The 15558-nt window shown below is 37.5% G+C and overlaps 1 protein-coding gene across 8 annotated transcripts in view; it reads right to left on the bottom strand.

Annotated features, from left to right (window-relative positions):
• The window catches only part of ASPH (aspartate beta-hydroxylase), a 178318-nt gene that overhangs the window by 117477 nt on the left and 45283 nt on the right, over positions 1–15558 (bottom strand). For 5 of the 8 annotated variants that reach the window (XM_043483591.1, XM_043483586.1, XM_043483587.1 and 2 more), the window contains one exon: positions 1060–1152. In XM_043483591.1, the coding sequence (XP_043339526.1) occupies positions 1060–1152 (93 nt within the window). Of the gene's footprint in view, positions 1–1059; positions 1153–1200; positions 13325–15467; positions 15510–15558 lie in introns of those variants that run through there. The other 3 variants (XM_043483592.1, XM_043483593.1, XM_043483594.1) reach the window with 1 other exon arrangement.

Genomic DNA, 15558 nt, shown 5'->3' on the forward strand with positions numbered 1-15558 from the left:
AAAGGAAAAAAATATCACCCTTGCTGCGAAGCCAGGGCATGATTACGGCAATTGTAGAGGAATGTGAGACAGGAACTTCTCCTGGGATTATCTGAACAACAACAAAAACTGACAGCAACATTCTGATCTTTACTAAAAGGAAGGAAGGTAAACCAAACAGTATTCACCAATACATAGTGATAAAATCAACGCAACTACCATCTGGATTCAGTAGCTAAATCGCCGGTAAAAATGCAGTGTCATACCTAACATTTCCAATAGGTGGCAAAATGAAACCAAATCTTTGAGTACTACTGAGTAGAAGAAAATGTGCAGAAATAGTACTTAGTAATAAAAACCAGATCATCAATAGGAAATGAGAGTAATGGAATCAGACGTCATTTAACAATTTATTAAGAGATTTCAGGAGTTTTTATCATATGGGTCACTGGCCCTTGAGTGCCTGAGGGAATACTTGAATTGATGTGTGAATTCATGTAGATATAAAACAGGCTTCACAGACGATCTCAAGGAGGCCTGGGAAGTCTTTCATTGTAGACAGGAGACTCATATTAAAAAGACTGGGAGCCCAGTCGACCTACTTCATTAAATAATGTGACAGAAGAGGGCAAAACTAAATGTCCAAGACCTGTTTAATTTTACTTTCAATATAATATGGCACAGTTATCCTGGACTTGGAATCAAGAAACACAGCACTTAGTTCACGATGTTTCTAACTATGATCTCAGACAAGGAGAAGCCTTCTGTGTCTGGGACTCTTAATCTCAAAAATTAAAATGATCCTGTGTGGATTTTTTCTAGAAAAAAAAAAATAGAGAGTTTACTATAGAATTTCAGAAGACAAGAAGAAAAAGGATTGGGTTGGCCCACAAATTTGTTCAGGTTTTTCTGTAACATCTAATGGGAAAAGGGAACGAGTTTTTTGGCTAACCCAGTATTTCATTATTCTGTGATCACTGAGAAACAAAATTAAGGATAAGACAGGACTCTGGAAGCTGCTACCTTTGGGTACCTGGGATGCAGCTAGGTGCGTCCGGTCAGAATCAGAGGAAAGCTTACCTGTGCTCTCCAAAACCTGATCTTCCAGCCAAGGGTACATGTCTGTCTCTTCTGGCGGCACTGTTGGCTTTGGAGCAGGTTTTTCTTTAAGGCCTGCATTTTTATTCACAAAATTAACTTAAGGTTTTTTTTTTCTTTTTAAAAAATTTTTTGACACATTAAACCAAGTAAAATAATATTTCCCAACACTTCATCAATACTGCCAGTTATTCAAAGCTTTCCAGTTTCTGTTACATGAGAATATTGATATGCTTATAAAAAAATAAAGTTGGAAAAGAGTTCGTTCTTTGAATTCACCTGGGCCTTTACATCTCTTTACCTAAATTAACCTTTCACTTAAAAAATCATAAATCATTGTTTGAATATTCACAAATCTCTAAAAGATCAAGTCAACAAAAATAAGTAAAATAAAATAACAAGTCATGCCCGAACTTGCCAAAAGAAGTTCAGTATGAGTTCAATCTCCTCTCGTGTTTGTGGGTGACTAATGAATTTCTAAGTTTTGAACTCCAAATTCAGCAATAAGACAACTAAGATGTACTGGAACTTTCTACTCTTATTGCCTGCATGCCTTTCTTTGATTTATATATAATTAATTACTCTTCTTGAAAACTATAGTTAAATATGAGAAGAAAAAACATATAACTCACTATGTACAACCTTCTAAAGTTAACACATGCAATTCCATAAAAAAATCCATTAAAAATATGGAAAAAAATTCTTTCACTTTTCTTTTTTTGTCATAAGGAAAATAGGACATCAGGATAAATTAACATGAAAGATGATTTAAGTCAATGCTGCTCTAAAATCTTATATATTGCTAATTCTTTGAGATTTTGTACATAGCACATCAAAATGCATCCTAAATTAAATACAAAAATTTAGAAAACTAAGTTAGACTGTCATGAGCCTGACAATTCCATTTATCAACCCCTGGGCTCTCTGTTACCCCACTGAGAGTCTTGTACCAGGAGCAGATATTAAAGGGCATGTGTCTGCATGTCAACAGCTGGAGTGAAAAGCTCAGGACAGAACAGAAAGGCCTTTTCTAATCTTAAGCACCTTTAACTCAATGTAGGTATACTGCTATAATCTGGGAAATCCTCATTTACCCTTCTGCTCTGGTTCTTTGTGTTTTCCCCAACTATTCCCTCTTCTATAGCTCTTTATTTTTCTCTCATTAACAAAAACATACTCCTACCCCCTCTCCCAAATCCCAAAAAAAGACACTGAAACAGTTCACAGGGCCCCACCTCATCACTGATATTTCCTCTAGGGACTCATTTCTGACGCTACTTACGCAAAAATCTAACATTAGAAAACAAACACCAAGGAATACCATCCTGTTCTGCTCCTAACTATAGATTCCAGAGAGGGTATACACAAATAGGTACAGATCCTAATTATAGTTCACTTTCAGGGGGTGGGAGTAAGAAATGAAAGCCTATTAAAACACATTACATTTCAAGATCCAAATTCAAGACTGAAAACTCCCTCATGCACTTTTCCACTTAAATAACCTATGCTTAAGAGCTCTCAACTGTTACTGGGATAGGTATGGACCTCTTCATGCCAAACTCAGCCGAGCTTTGCTGAGTTAATAGGGTAAACTTTTCATCTTCCAAACAGGAGATTCATCTTTGCACTCTGAGCACTGCAGAAAACACCTGGTACATAGCAGTGCTCAAGGGCAAGGTGTACCCAGTGAATGTCTGCTCTGCTTTTTAAATGACTGCAGACTCTACAGGGCCCCAGCTCTAGCTGTAGCAGAGTGGCTTAGGGCTGCAGAGGAAGGAACGGGGACTCATCAATTTCCCTGCTACTATTTACCAAAGAGATGCCCATCTCAGTTCTAGCATCATCCACCGTTTCAGTACCACAAGCCTAATTTGCCCACAGTCCCAGTTTATGTCTATTGTCCTGGTATAATTATTTCACTCTCAAAGGTATCTCAGGATAGATGAAAAATTACAAGGTCACTCTACTAAGCCTGTCTGTAGCAGGCTTTCAAACTGTGCTCCATGGGTTCAATAAGCAATAAAATATGTCCCCATCAAACAAGAAAGATTTAAGCTGCCTGAAAATCCCATTTGTATTGGATTTAGAGAAAAATTTCATTTGAAAAAAAAATGTGAGGCCAAAAGTGCCTGAAAACTACTACTACACATCAATATCCAGACCCACATTGCCTCTAATAATCAGTTTTCTCTAAATCAGCTGGGAGTTATCTCTAAAGTTGAAATTGTAAAACATGAAAAATAACATGAGGAAGCAAAATCCCATAACGAGAGAAAATATTGAGCCGTTTTCTTTTCTGTCCAAAGTGGCAGCTGAATTGTAAATTTACTGATACCTGGTCACGGTGATTTTCCAGAGGTGAAATCGGCACAAAAATAAACTATTTTGTAAACTTCAAAGAAGCTGAAGTTCTTATTAACATCTTTCCTTCCCTAGACTCTTACAAAGGTTCTAATATTTAATGAAAATGCTTTCTAGAATAATTCTTACTGATTTGATAACCCATATGAAAGCTTTTACTCTGGCGTTTCGAATTTTTCTTCCCTAAGTCCATTTTAGCCCATGAATCCATGAATAAGTGTTCCCCAGAAAACAGTGGTAAACCCATGTCTTGTACAAGAGTTCAGCCAAAAAGAAATCAAAAACTAAACAAGAAAAATAAACGTGTAAGACAAAGGAAAGCTTTTCAAACTGGATTTATTGTGAGGTACACATGGCAAGGATGTAGCACTGAAATAAATAGTCAGTCAGGTTATGAAATGAATGTATTGGTTTTGACGTTGCTGGGGCTGCAAATAACAAGACACCAACTCACACTGGCTTGAACAAAAAGGAAATTTATTATTTAACAGCAGGTTGGCTGGCTCTCAGCACTGGCTTCCTCCTCAGGGCGGTAACCAGGTCTCCCAGGCGGCAAGGTCCTCTTTGAGACAAGACTTTGTCCAGAAGCAAAGAACCACCTCTTCTTCTGCTTCTTTCTTAGGCTTGAAGAAATTTTCCCTGCAAGTTCTTACCATTCTTCCCATTTTAATAGTCAAAACCAGAACCCACTTCTATTCTTCCACTGGCAAGAGCAGCAGAGTGACCACAATTGCCTGATGGTGATTATCTAGGGTTGAATGACGGTTGCGAGCCAACCACAATAGCTCCTGTATGATTTGGAAGATCATCGAATTCTCTTAAAAACATACCTTGTGTTTAGGTCTTTGAGTGCATGAGATAAATTAGGAAAAAAAAAAAAATGAAGGCGAGGGTGGGACAATATGAGAGAATAGCATTGAAACATGTATATTACCATATATAAACTAAATGACCAGGGCAAGTTCGATGCATGTGTAGGGCACCTAAAGCTGGTGCTCTGGAGCAGCCCAGAGGGATGGGGTGAGGAGGGAAGTGGGAGGGGGGATTCAGGATGGGGGGGACACATGTACACCCACGGCTGATTCATGTCAATGTATGGCAAAAACCACCACAATACTGTAAAGTAATTAGCCTCCAATTAAAATAAATAAATTAATTTTTAAAAAGTTTAAATTTAATAAGTGTGTAATTTTGCCTCCAATTTTAATTCAAAATGGAAGAAGTTATAAAAAGTAAATGAAATGAGTACTTTAAATCAACTGTTCACAGCAAGTTTAATTACCTGACACAATTACTCTAGTCCAATATCAGCTTAATTTATTCAGTACTACCCAACTACACCAGACCACCATGGGAAAGAACAAATGGATTTTCTCCCCAGAAATATGTAACGTTTAAAAAGTTACTAAATTGCATATTGCATTCATTCATACAACAAATATTCAGCACCTACTAACTCAAGGTGGGCTTCCCTGGTGGTTCAGTGGTAAAGAATCCACCTGCCAATGCAGGAGACACAGGTTCAATCCCTGGGTTAGGAAGATCTCCTGGAGATGGAAATGGCAACCTACCCCAGTATTCTTGTCTGGAAAAATCAAATGCACAGAGGAGCCTGGCGGTCTACAGTTCATGGCGTCACAAAAAGAGTCAGACACAATTTAGTGACTAAACAAGACAAGTTTAACTCAAGGTACTGTTCTATAGAAAACCAACACACAAAACCCCTATCACCCATAGGAAGGGAACAGTAAAAAGAAACATGAACTCTTTAGAGTATATGAGATGGGGAAAGTGACAGACCCTTAGGGAAAGGGGGTGGGACTATTCACAAAAAACTGATGAGGAAAGGACTTACTGATAAGACTGAAACAGATTATAGGAGGACATCAGGGATATGGCCTTATGAGTTATACTAGACAAGAGACTCCAGGTAAAGCTTTGGACCAGTAAGTACAAAATTCTTCAGCAGGGAAGGTGCTGGGAGTGAGGAAGGACCAGGTGGCCAACACAGGCGAACAGCATAGGCCTGAGCATCAGAAAGGTCCTAGAAACCCGCCTCTTACTCTAAGAGTGAACAACTGACTTTTTACAAGAATTACATACAAACTGCTTCCTCACCAAAATCTGGGAAAATAAGGATTATACATAATACGATGCTTCATAGGATTTCACACACTTAGCACATAAAAGCGAAGATATTTTAAAAATTCAGTTCCACAATCTTTTACATCAATCTTCACTAACTCAGTGGTGTATAGAATAATAAAAAACTGATCTTACCCATCCAGGTTACTCCGGCTGCTGTGGTTCATGCGGGAAGTACTCAGGACTGCTACTGCTTCAGATGCAAGCGGTCTCACAGCGTAAATCAACACAGCCCAAGAACAACTCTAACAGTACACGAAATCTGAGAAACATTCTGGGAAATCGATACACCAGAAAGGCACTCCTACTAACTGCTATGCCAATCCTGTTGTTCCTGGCTTGTATACTCAACAGATACAATCTTGGCAGGCACGCCAAAAGCGGTCCTACTGCTGCGAACTCTAAGAGCTTCCCTTGACTTACAGTAAGAGCCATTCCAGATTCAAATCATCTTCACACAACCCAGGATGGACAGAGACTCCAGGAAGGGGATGACAGGTCAGAAGAATTAAACACTGCCTCAAAGATCCCTAAGAGCCTGGTTTCAGGACCAATGAAAGGACTCCACAAAGACTGGAATGGAGTGGACTCAGTTTAACATCTCACAACATGAGGTCATGTGTAGGAGCTCAGGAATATGAACCAAGAATTCCATCTGAATTCCATTTGAATCCCATCTTGAACACATAACCACTGCTACAATTTTGGTCTCCACAAATACAGAAACCAGATAAAGGCTTCCTTACAAGGCCTTTAAGAATTAAATGAAATAATTTAAATCCAGCAAATATACACTTTTTCCCATTAGTTACTGTTTTCCTTTATTTCTTCTAAAGAAACAACTTAACCCCCCACCCTACTCCCTACACATACACACAACAACATGAACAAGGCTAAAAGCAATTTACAAGGTGGTCAAAAACAATTATTGAAGAAGCTTCTGGGTTTTTCTTTAAATAATTTTTTTCAGCTTCTAATATTACTAACAGTGTATACAGACCTAAAATACATATTAATTATCTATATTGTGTGTTTACCTTTCAATGGGCTGCCCCCGTGGCTCAGATGGTAAAGAGTCTGCCTGCAATGCAGGAGACCCGGATTCTCCTTTCAATAAACATACACTGCATGCCTGTTACTGTCAGTTACTATGATACGTAACTTTATTTAGGCACGGGACTTAAACCACAGTCTAATAACAAAGTTCAGGAATGAAGCAAAATGATGAGCATGATAACTGAAAGGTACACGTCCAACCGCCTGGGAGGATCAGAGAAAGCTGAGTACAGACATGACTCAGCTGGATCCTGCAAGTGGATTTAAGAGTGGGCACACACTGGAGGCAGAGCGGAGGCGGGCACTACAAGCGGCAGTGCAGTTTATTCTTCTCCCCGTCCCGTTTATGTCAGAGCGTTTCATGACGGGGACTATTCTCACCAGGGCCTAGAATAGCTCCCAGGACATTGCAGAGACTGAATATTTCTCCAGTGAATCAATACATGGGGAAGAGAGATGACACAGCATGTGGGTTTTTAATTCATTATCAAAAGCAACACAGAAACTTTAAGTATATACCTTTTGCTAACCTCTTAGGATACAAAAGTAATGACTGAGGCAAGTAAGAAGTGACAGACAGACTTCTATGATGTATAGATGGTAATAAAGAGTAATAAACAAAACAAAAAAAAAGAGTAATAAACACATATACAAAGTGAAATCAAATGATAACAAAGAAAAATAGATGATTTTCTGCTCTGCAGGCCTTACAAAATGGAAGTTTTTGCAGGAATTGATTTCTACATAAAAATGACAACCAAAATTGGTAATAAACATCTAGTTTATGTGTTTTTACACTCAAGCAAGTGGAGGAGGCAGGGTATGACATGGAAGATTTTTACTAAGGATTTTTCCCAAGTACTCCAAACCAGATTTCCATGAGAATAAGCTTTCTTGGTCTGCTACATAATACTCACGCTAAGAACAAAAACTTTCTCTTTAGATAGAACCAGGGTAAAATGTAAAGAGCTTCACAATAAAATAAACCCAACTCACCTGTATTTATCAATCAACAACATTCTCTTACATTCCTCTAATCACCTAAGGGTACTGCTCACCAACAACTGGGATGAGTTCTCTCTATTCCCATCACTCTGGCTCTGAGATACCCGTTCAGGCTCATCCCATTCAACCCTTCCTTTTTGGGCAGCAGCAGCAGGAGGCACAGAGTGAGGAGGAGAGGGGGGGAAGAGTTCCATAAACCACCTGCCTTTGGTTCAGATGAAGTGCAGGGTACAAATAGTCACTGTGTGGCCTGCCCTGTGCCGAGTTCTAATTCTTCTGGTAAAAGCACACTAATTGGCATTGAGGGACTGATCTTCCCATCACCCCACAGTTTCAAGGGTGGTACTCACAGGCCCATGGTCTTGTAGTCATAGCTTTGCGATCCCATCCCCCACTCTGTATGGATAAGGAGTAAAAATGAGCCACAGAGGACTGCAGGTTACCTGAGAAGGAAGACCACCTCCTGAGAGAGTGCAAAGATGGAGAGAGAGACCCAGACCACTCTCCAAGCCCCCAGACCTCGCATAACCAAAGGCCAAAACCTACAAATACCCTTGGACTTTACAGTTAAGTGAGTGCATCAATGCTTTTTTGTCCACATAAGCCAATTTGAACAGATCCCCACATGTAATCAAAAGAATTCTGGAAAATACTTAGAAGTAAAACCAAATGTGTTCCTAATATTCTGAGGAAGAATGACAAATGCCTTTTCCATAGAAACACAGTCACACTGAGACTTGCGAAACTGGAAACGAGGAATTGAATAGGTTTTTGTGGACTGGCGTACAAAACCTCTGCAGGCCATAAAATTGCTTCCATGGAAAAATGTGTTCTAAGTACAAAGCAAACTTATAAGCAAGCTTCTCAAGATTAGACTAGGTAGGAAATTTCTCAATTATACCATATACTTAAGACTACATTTTATTTCTTCATTACTTTTTTCTAGGCTTGACATTTCACATCTTCTGTTTAAGCAGTATCTTTTAACTAGGCATTCTTGTGGCTTTATACATACGTAACAATATAAAAGAATTACTTTTATATGCCCGCTTCAAAGATCTCAGTAAAGTAGGACCCAGTACACCCCTTTCACAAAAATACAGTAGTTGCAAAGGATAAAGGACTTAAGCACCTATCCTACCATCTGTTGATAAAAGAGGGAGAGGGAATCATAGGTCCAGTGCTTCCAAGTTTTTAACGACTCACTGAAACAACTTAGTAGAATTATTACCACTATTCTGCCAAAAGAAAGGGAAACATGAGTGCTGACAACATACTAGCCACTCACACACAGATAATGCCAGTTATTCCCACAACCACCTTGAGGGAAAGGAGAGGAAAACCAGCATTTCCAAGATGCATTTTATAGTGAATTTACTGAGTAATCGATTTGGAGAACTGTTATCAATGGACATTAACAGAAGAAACAGTGGGGGTACATGAGAAAGGAATTAAAGTCAGAGGACATAGTTTAAATCACCAGACTCATTTCATGGAAAATGACATTTACCGTTAACTTAGAACATTAACATTTAAAATCATACTTGTTTATTACCTTTCTTTGTTTTATAATAGAAGTATATACAGGAAGTCCTTGTCACCTAACTAACCATTATGAGAACCTCTGAAGTTACAAAGTTGTATGGCCATAACACTACAAAATACTCTATAAGCCAACTGTTTGCAGAATTAATTCCCTGGGATTCACTCAAACTTTCATGCTGATGGATATATGTCAATTTCTTTACTAACTTTCTCCCTCATTTTGAAATGTTGCAGGACTATCTGTATACAATGCAAATCCATAAAGTGAAACCAAAAATTTTGTTTAAAAAATAAGATTTTAAATGGTTGATTACAAGTGATGTTAGAAATAACACATAGAGCTATTAACCAATGATTCACAGAAGTTACATATCACAGCTGAAGGGAAAGAAAATCAACGATGATAAAGTGCTTCCAAAGAAAGTATTTTGAACACTAAAAGATATGAGATTCCTAGAAAAACTGATAGGCTCTCAAATATTTTTGAAAATCTGACCATCTATACGATGACTACTTCTCACATGTAAAGTGCTGTTACACAAAGTTTAAGGAAAATTATGCCAACAATATCACTTTTTAAGAATTCTATGCATCATCTCTTAGTGCAACTTAAGAAGCATGTTAGTGATATAAGATATATATACTTTATACTCTTAGTACTTAATTTTCTCTTTTCAGGACTTATTCTAACTCCCAACTACTGCAAATTATGAAACTTTGTCCCTATTTTTAGTTGACGTTTCCGAAGGGTGACCTTTTGGTTTTAGTTACTCTAAACAGTATGAAGCAGCAGAATATAGAAATAATTAAGTACGAAGTAAAAAAGCAAGCAAAACTAAGGAAGCAAGCATAATTTTAACCCATTAGTCACGACCAAAAGCGTCTCTTGCACTAAGCTTTTCAGGTGAACAGTAAGTGTCAATGCATCTGGGTCAAGTGTCACGTCAACTTCAATAAAATTCAGTTGACAGCTTTATTTACTGAGGAAAATGGAAGGAAAGAATATAGGCCAATTCCCAGTTCATAAGAGCTCTTGAAATGTTTCTGATGTTTAGTAGAGAAGTTTGAATTCAATTCAATTCTTGAGCTGTGATTTAAAGGAAAATTCAATGATAGAACTAAAATATTTTCAAGTGCTTTGCTAAATAGCAACACTCCAGTATTCTTGCTTGGGAAACCTCATGAAGAGAGGAGCCTGGGGGGCTACAGTCCGTGGGGTCCCAAAGAGTCAGATGTGACTAAGTGACTAAAAACAACAGAACAACAACAAAAAAGCAAAAAACCAGATGTTTATATGCTTACACTGATTAGTTTTTCTAAAGTTTTATCACCAATTTCTTAAAGTTTAGCATTTATGTACATTATGCCCTGTAGGATTAATCGTCCTTCAAAAACCAAGGTAAAAATTACCAGAATGCCTTCACTAAAGGTAATTATAATTCTCTGTCCTTCTCTGCAAGGGAGGGGAAAAAAAGTCATCTGTACAGAAATTAACACGAAAATTTGGTATATAAATTTAAAAATTCAATCCATTTACCTTGGCAAGATCAAACGTCAAGATATGGTTTTTAACGGTTATAATTTCATACGGTTGGTGAATATAGTTCTGCTTTTCACTCTGTCCAGTTATCAGAGCCTCCCTCTTCTTTTCCCAGAAACTCTTTTCTGCAGAAAATGTCACATGGTTTGAGAGGGACAGCACCTCCCCAACCCTCACCCAAAGATTTCTGTAGAGGAGCCAGCCTGGGAAGATGGACCCAACCCCAACTTTAGGATTGGCCACAGATGCTTCCAGACCCAACCAGGACAGTTGGACTCCTAGGACTTCTTTCCAGAAGCCAGCCCAGAAAACTGTATCTTTGCACAAGGATGGCTAAACTAGAAAGATGTTTCCAGAACCCGCAGAAGGCTACCACTCTCATCAAGTGGTAGAACCTCCACGGAGAATAAAACCAAATGTAGATCAATAGAACCAAGACTTGGGGACACAGCAAGGAAGAATCAGCTCTGATTACAGGAGTGTACTTGAGATCTATTAATATTCACTTTAAGCCAATGCCCCACATTTGCCAATCAAATGAGCCATAAAATTCTCCATGGTTTACTAGAATTACATGGTGCTCCTAGAATTGTTCTATAAAAACAACATAATCCAGACTGATTAGCACACAAAACCCCAAATTAACACATGTGACAATTTCTTTGGGCCTCAGTTTTTAAACAATAAAATCATAGGACCAGGGTACAGATATTAGACCGGATATTCTCTAGGCCCCCATGCTGTGTAATTTTATTATATCAGTTGGAATTCCTGTCAACTAAATGAATGCATGTGCTTGGCTTTAAGCAGGAAAAGCTACCACAATATTATAAAACATGCACAATACTTCTAGAAAATTTTACACTTAATGCTTCCCCATATCTGACTTGAAATATCTTTAACTGGGCCAAAATCTCTGCTTTTAAAAGCTCTTCATAGAAAAAGCTGAAGAATTATTTTTTTAAAAAAATAAAATTTTTGTGGCAGCACCTACAATTTTGTTACAACAAACCAGGGTGCTCCCCTCAAATTCAGAAACTGAATTTTGCCAGCAGTCACCATTAAAGACTTAAGATTTCATGCAGAACAGCACAGACTATTTGCCGAAAAGTACTTCTTACTCAAATTTCATTTTATTAAATGTTTTCTGAATTCAATTTTGATCTCTAATTAGATCTCAGATTGGCAACTCCTTAGAAATGGTAAACAACTATGATACAATCAAATATGAAAAATATACACCATTCCAACAATGTAACTGAAAAATCGTGATACAAAATGAAAGTACATTACAATTTGAAATAATTAAAACCTTTCTATAATGATTCTGCTCCTGTAAAGATATCATAAGCAAGTGTTCTAAAATTGTTCTACATAAAATTCTCTTTTATCCAAGACTGGTTCTAGAATTCTCAGAACACAGTGAATATACAGTGCTTATTACAGGGCGAGAGGAGAAGGTGGGGGAGGGATGGTTGGAGAGACACTGAGGAGGGGTGAGGAGTGAGGCGGCAAGGAGGGGGGAAAGGGAGGTAAAGCAGACTGTAAAAGACCAAGGAGGAGGGAATGAAAGATGTAGAAGGTGGAGCTGAATGGGGAAGAGCCTCAGGAAGGGGCAGTCCCCAGAGAGACTGGGGAGCCAGTTAGGCCATGGGAGTGAGACATGCAGAGACATCCTGAGGAGATGCCCTCAGAAGAGCTTGGTGGGGGGGGGGGGGTGCAGGAAGGAAAAGGGGAAGGAGAAAGAAAAGCGTAGGTGAAGAAGAAAGGGAACGCAGGAAAGAGGAGGAGGGAAGAAAACCAGCTAACAGAAAAAGAAGGTAACTTCCTAACTCCCTATTTCTCATTCCTAAAACTTACAAATCACTCTGCATATAAATACTATCTGAAAGTTTAATATTCTTACTTCACTCCAATGAAGATATTCTATTTTAAGAAATTCATTACAATTCAGATTATATATACATTTATCTGGATATATGATCAATAAATTAATAAAAACAGACCTTATTACATCACATTTTTATTACATATTTTTAAAAAACATCTTTTAAACATGGGAGCATGAGACAGGTACCTCAATTTCAAAGAATTTATTTGCTGAGCACCAATAAATATATTCAATGGCTACATGACACATCTTCCCCAACCAGAGCAATACTAAGCTTTCTATGCCCTTGAGCAGCAAATCACGATGAAGATTATTACCATTTCCTGAGATGCTGCTGCTCCAATTTTAGCTCTTTCTCTTCTGGTTATTTCCCTTGGCTAAGTGTGCGTGTTTGGCAGAGCTTCTCTCTTCCCTTCTATCATCTTTGTCTCTGGGTGCCACTTTACGAGGAGCATCCTTGATATTCGTTGATTTCCTCCTGTTTTCCTTGGCTTTAGTACCTTTCTCCAGCCCCACTTTCTCCTTTTCTCTGTCTTTTTTACCCCTAGGAGACTCTTTCTTGGAAGCATCTGAATCCGCAATCTTCTTATCCTTCCGGTCATCCTCTTTTTCTCTCTTCCTTTTTCTGTCTTCATGCTTACTTTCTTTCCTTGACTCCAGCTTGTCTTTTTCCTTCTTGAGCTCTTCTTTAGTGAGTTCTTTAACTTTCAGGTTTTCCAATTAAAGGAAAGAATGTTTATTGAAGGCATCTCAATTCATAGACAGCAACTCAGTGCAAAAGTATTACCTTTTTTTCTATCTCCCCACACACGAGATGATCATTCAAAAAGTGACTTTCATCCACTAGTTTAAACTGGCTAACAACAGATGCAAACCTCTATGAGGTTACCAGCTATAAAAGAAATGCTAGAAACTCACCATCATATTTTTCTAGCTTGCAACATTGTGTGTTTGTCTCAAAACAAGGTTAACATGCAAAATTAATTAAATGAGCCCATCCACAAAGGCAGCACTTTACTCAAAGTGTTAACAACTCACATTTCATAGCTATTAACAACATAATTAAAGGAACACTGGCAATGTAAGAACAAATTTTCCATAACTTGCAAGTATCTGCACAAAGATAATTTAAAAATCTTTAGCTCTAACAAAAAATTATGTCTTTAAAGTATTTGCATTTGCATTCCTTGGAAACAAATATATTGCACCAATGAAAAGTTAAATACCATCTAATTTTCTCAGTTTAGAAAACTACAATTTCCATGAATATGAAATTTTAAGGTTGTTATCTATAGTATCTAAAATGACAAAGAGAACTTCTTTTCTACTCTTATTCAACATCATGGAATCAGTATTCCTTTAAGTATATTTTCTGCTATTTTATGTAGCGCCACTCCAAGATAACACCTGTGCTGGCCATGCTCACAGGAGAAACAACAATTGAATGGAATCTACAGGTGACTCCAAATCTCACAACAGGTGCTGCTTTCAACTTGCTTTAAATAAAGTTTAACAGTCCTGACTGCGAAAGCTTTGAATATCAGCTTCTTGCTTCTCTCATTAAGAAATCATAAGAGAAGCCAGGTGTTCACTGTATAGTGTAGCATGTAAGCAGAAACAAAAAAGAGATTTCTTCAACAAAATGTGGAAGATGTTTCTGCACATCAGAATCATGTAAAACTTATGCAAGTACGAAATGTTACTCAATTCTTCCTGACAATTTTATTAAAACCTCCTAAAAATACAGAATAGAATTCATAAATCACCAACCATCCTCAGAGTCTTCATCTCTTTCAACGCCATTCAGAGTAACACAGAAAAGGTCGCTGGCAAAGGCAGAATGCTAGTACAAAGCTGGCAGGTCTTACTCTGCACACAGTTTTAAATATTAAATCTTTAATGTTGAATTTGCCTCTCTAGATTAAGGAGTAAAAGTATACTTTATTGGCCATTTATTTCATAATTATTTACATAAGAATAAAATGGTAAAAATTCTGTTTTCTTCCCAGGAATTATTCAGGTGGGATACTGAAGTTAAAACATTAAAATTTCTTCATCTTAAAATTAAAGCACAAATCACAAACCCTATAAACCACACAGTAAAAGTCTGACCTGTTAACGTTTCACCAAAATCAAACTACAACGTGACAAGCACTGAACACAAAAAAATACTATAAGTTTATATATATATGTATAAAAAGCATGCACTTTCCCCATGCCCCTCTCCCTAAAGGACAGAAATATTTACAAGTGTTTCAAGTGAACAAGAAAAACCATGGGGATATAAAATAAGACTGCAATAATAAGTGTTAGACCATACAGAATGCTTAACGGGTGTAATGATTTTCAGTGAATTAAAATAGCAAATATAGCAAATTAAATGCTGGCATAATGCAGTGCTCCAGATTATAAGTTTTCACTTTACTGAAAATTACAAGTTTGATCACACTAGCTTTAATTGTGCTCTAAGGCAGCATCAACAGCTTCTGGAGAAATGAAATCAATCGCTGATGAATTCATCTGTATTTCCAACTTAACCAAAAAAATTAGACTAAGAAAGGTTTTAGAAGAAAGGTAGGATGTGTATACTGCAAACTTAATATGTGTACTTTAAAGACTATTACAAGGTTTTGATCATTTGAAAAGGAAATTACTTAAAAGCCTGAGGCAGAAATTTCTTTAATGAAATCTTGATAAAACTACTTATGACCAGAAGTGCACCCAAAACTAAAAAGCGATAATGTTTAGCATTAGTAGCTGCGTCCACAGAACACATCTAAAAACTGTCATGCATTTTCAAGCATTAAACTTGATTCACTCAAGGCTAATTTGAAAAACAGAAAATACCTTTAGCCTTGGTTTTTCTCTTGGCTAACCCACCAGGTCCTTCTGTTGGTGTTTACAAGATGAAAATAGGTTATAAACAGAAAATAGTAAG

Source organism: Cervus canadensis, chromosome 12, assembly GCF_019320065.1.
Source record: "Cervus canadensis isolate Bull #8, Minnesota chromosome 12, ASM1932006v1, whole genome shotgun sequence".
Lineage (NCBI taxonomy): Eukaryota > Metazoa > Chordata > Mammalia > Artiodactyla > Cervidae > Cervus > Cervus canadensis.